The sequence below is a fragment of the Venturia canescens genome, unplaced genomic scaffold, assembly GCF_019457755.1.
Source record: "Venturia canescens isolate UGA unplaced genomic scaffold, ASM1945775v1 PGA_scaffold_15__1_contigs__length_3012046, whole genome shotgun sequence".
NCBI classification, from domain to species: Eukaryota; Metazoa; Arthropoda; class Insecta; order Hymenoptera; family Ichneumonidae; genus Venturia; species Venturia canescens.
In genome coordinates, this window is record NW_025108584.1 from 52470 (window position 1) to 54687 (window position 2218).

Below are 2218 nucleotides of genomic sequence, written 5' to 3' on the forward strand. Positions count from 1 at the left end.
CAGTATTCCTAAATTTGAAAAAATGAATAATTTGACAATCAACGTATATGGTATTGAAAAATGCAAACAAAAAAGTGAAATTGTACCGTTATACTTGAGCAAAAATAAATCGGAAAAACCAACGATTCACCTTCTCATGGTGGCGAGTAATATTGGTATGGAAGTAGATGATGAGAACAATTTCCAACCAATTTATCACTTTGCTTGGATTCGTAATTTGTCGCGTCTACTGAGTTCACAGGTAACAAATTATGATAAACGCACATGGTTCTGTGATAACTGTTTAAACCATTTTTATCTTCAACAGTCTTTTGAAAATCATAAACGCGATTGCTTGAGTCTAAATAAGGCGAAAATGGTGTTACCGGACGAAGAAAACAAAATATTGAAATTCAAAAATTATCGGTACAAAGAATCAGTACCATTCGTTGTGTATGCCGATCTCGAGAGTATTCTCGAACCAACTGGAAATGATATACAGTGTCAAAAGCATGTCCCACACAGTGTAGCGTATTATTTACAATGTGCCTTTGACGAGACGCTCTCAAATTTTGCAATAAAACGTGGATCTGATTGTATCGAGTGGTTCATCGATCAATTAGTGTTAATAGCGCAAATGGTTGATTCTCGTGTGAATAATATCTTGCCTATGAAACCGCTCACAACCAACGAAAAAATAGCGTATAAAAATGCTGAAATGTGTCATATCTGTGAGCAGCCATTCACTCACACTGATGTGAAGCACCGTGATCATTGTCATTTTACTGGTAAGTATCGCGGTGCTGCGCATCAAGGGTGTAATTTGAACTATACCAAGTCCCACACCATTCCAATAGTTTTTCACAATCTCTCCGGCTACGACTCACATTTTCTCATTAAATCTCTGGCTACACGATTCGATGGTACGGTTAAACTTCTTCCAATTAATGAAGATAGATATATTTCTTTCACAAAATACGTCTCAGGCACAAATGTAAATTTACGCTTCATCGATTCATTTAGGTTCATGCCAAGCAGTCTTGACAAATTGTCATCTTACCTGAATGACCATGATAAATCGATTACCCGAAAACACTGTAATAGTGTGGAGGAGTTCAAAATGCTCTCAAGAAAGGGAGTATTTCCTTATGAATACATTGATTCTTGGGAAAAACTCGATGAAAAGCAGTTGCCATCAAAAGAGCATTTTTATTCAAAACTCAACAACGAGGAAATCTCCGACCAAGACTACGATCATGCAATGAAAGTTTGGAATGCGTTCAAAATCACCTCATTAGCTGAATATTCGGATTTATATTTGAAAACTGATGTACTGCTTTTGGCTGACATATTTGAAAATTTTCGACGCAACTGCTTTTCTACTTACAAATTGGACCCTCTGCATTATTTCACGGCTCCGGGGCTTGCTTTTGATGCGATGCTCAAGTGTACCGGGGTGGAGCTTGAGCTTCTCACTGATGTTGAGAAAATTTTGTTTATCGAGAGTGGTCTTCGCGGTGGAGTAGCACAGTGCTCGAACCGATATGCTCAAGCAAACAATAGATACATGAATGAAAAATTCGATCCAAGCAAAGAGGAAACATATCTCATGCACTTTGATGTGAATAATCTCTACGGTGGAGCTATGAGTCTGTTTTTACCCTATGATGGTTTCGAATGGATATCACATATAGATATATTCAACGTTCCAGATGATTCGCCTATTGGTTACATACTCGAAGTAGACTTGGAATACCCTGAAGAACTTTTCGAGCTACATAAAGATCTCCCACTTTGTCCGGAACATTACACACCACCCAATAGTAAACAATCAAAATTGATAACGACACTTCATTCCAAACATAGATATATACTACATTATCGAAATTTAAAACAATATTTAAACCTGGGAATGAAACTAACCAAAATTCACAGAATTCTAAAATTTAACCAAGCTCCATGGCTGAAAAAATACATAGATTTAAATACAGAATTGCGAAAAAAATCCAATAATGAATTTGAAAAAAACTTTTATAAATTAATGAACAACGCAGTTTTTGGAAAAACAATGGAAAATGTGAGAAAACATAAAGATGTAAGAATCGTGACAAAGTGGGAGGGAAGGTATGGAGCAAAAGCTCTCATTGCAAAACCAAATTTCCATAGTTGTACAGTATTTGACAATGATATGGTTATAATCGAGATGGATCGCACCAAAGTACTTTTCAATAAACCCATT

General features: G+C 36.2%; 1 protein-coding gene across 1 annotated transcript; it reads left to right on the forward strand.

Annotated features, from left to right (window-relative positions):
• The first annotated feature begins 355 nt into the window (after window positions 1-355).
• Window positions 356-1922, forward strand: LOC122418605 (uncharacterized). The gene is made up of 2 exons (XM_043432877.1): window positions 356-1802; window positions 1915-1922. The coding sequence occupies exons 1-2, from the start codon at window positions 356-358 to the stop codon at window positions 1920-1922; spliced, it is 1455 nt and encodes a 484-aa protein (XP_043288812.1).
• The last annotated feature ends 296 nt before the right edge of the window (window positions 1923-2218 follow it).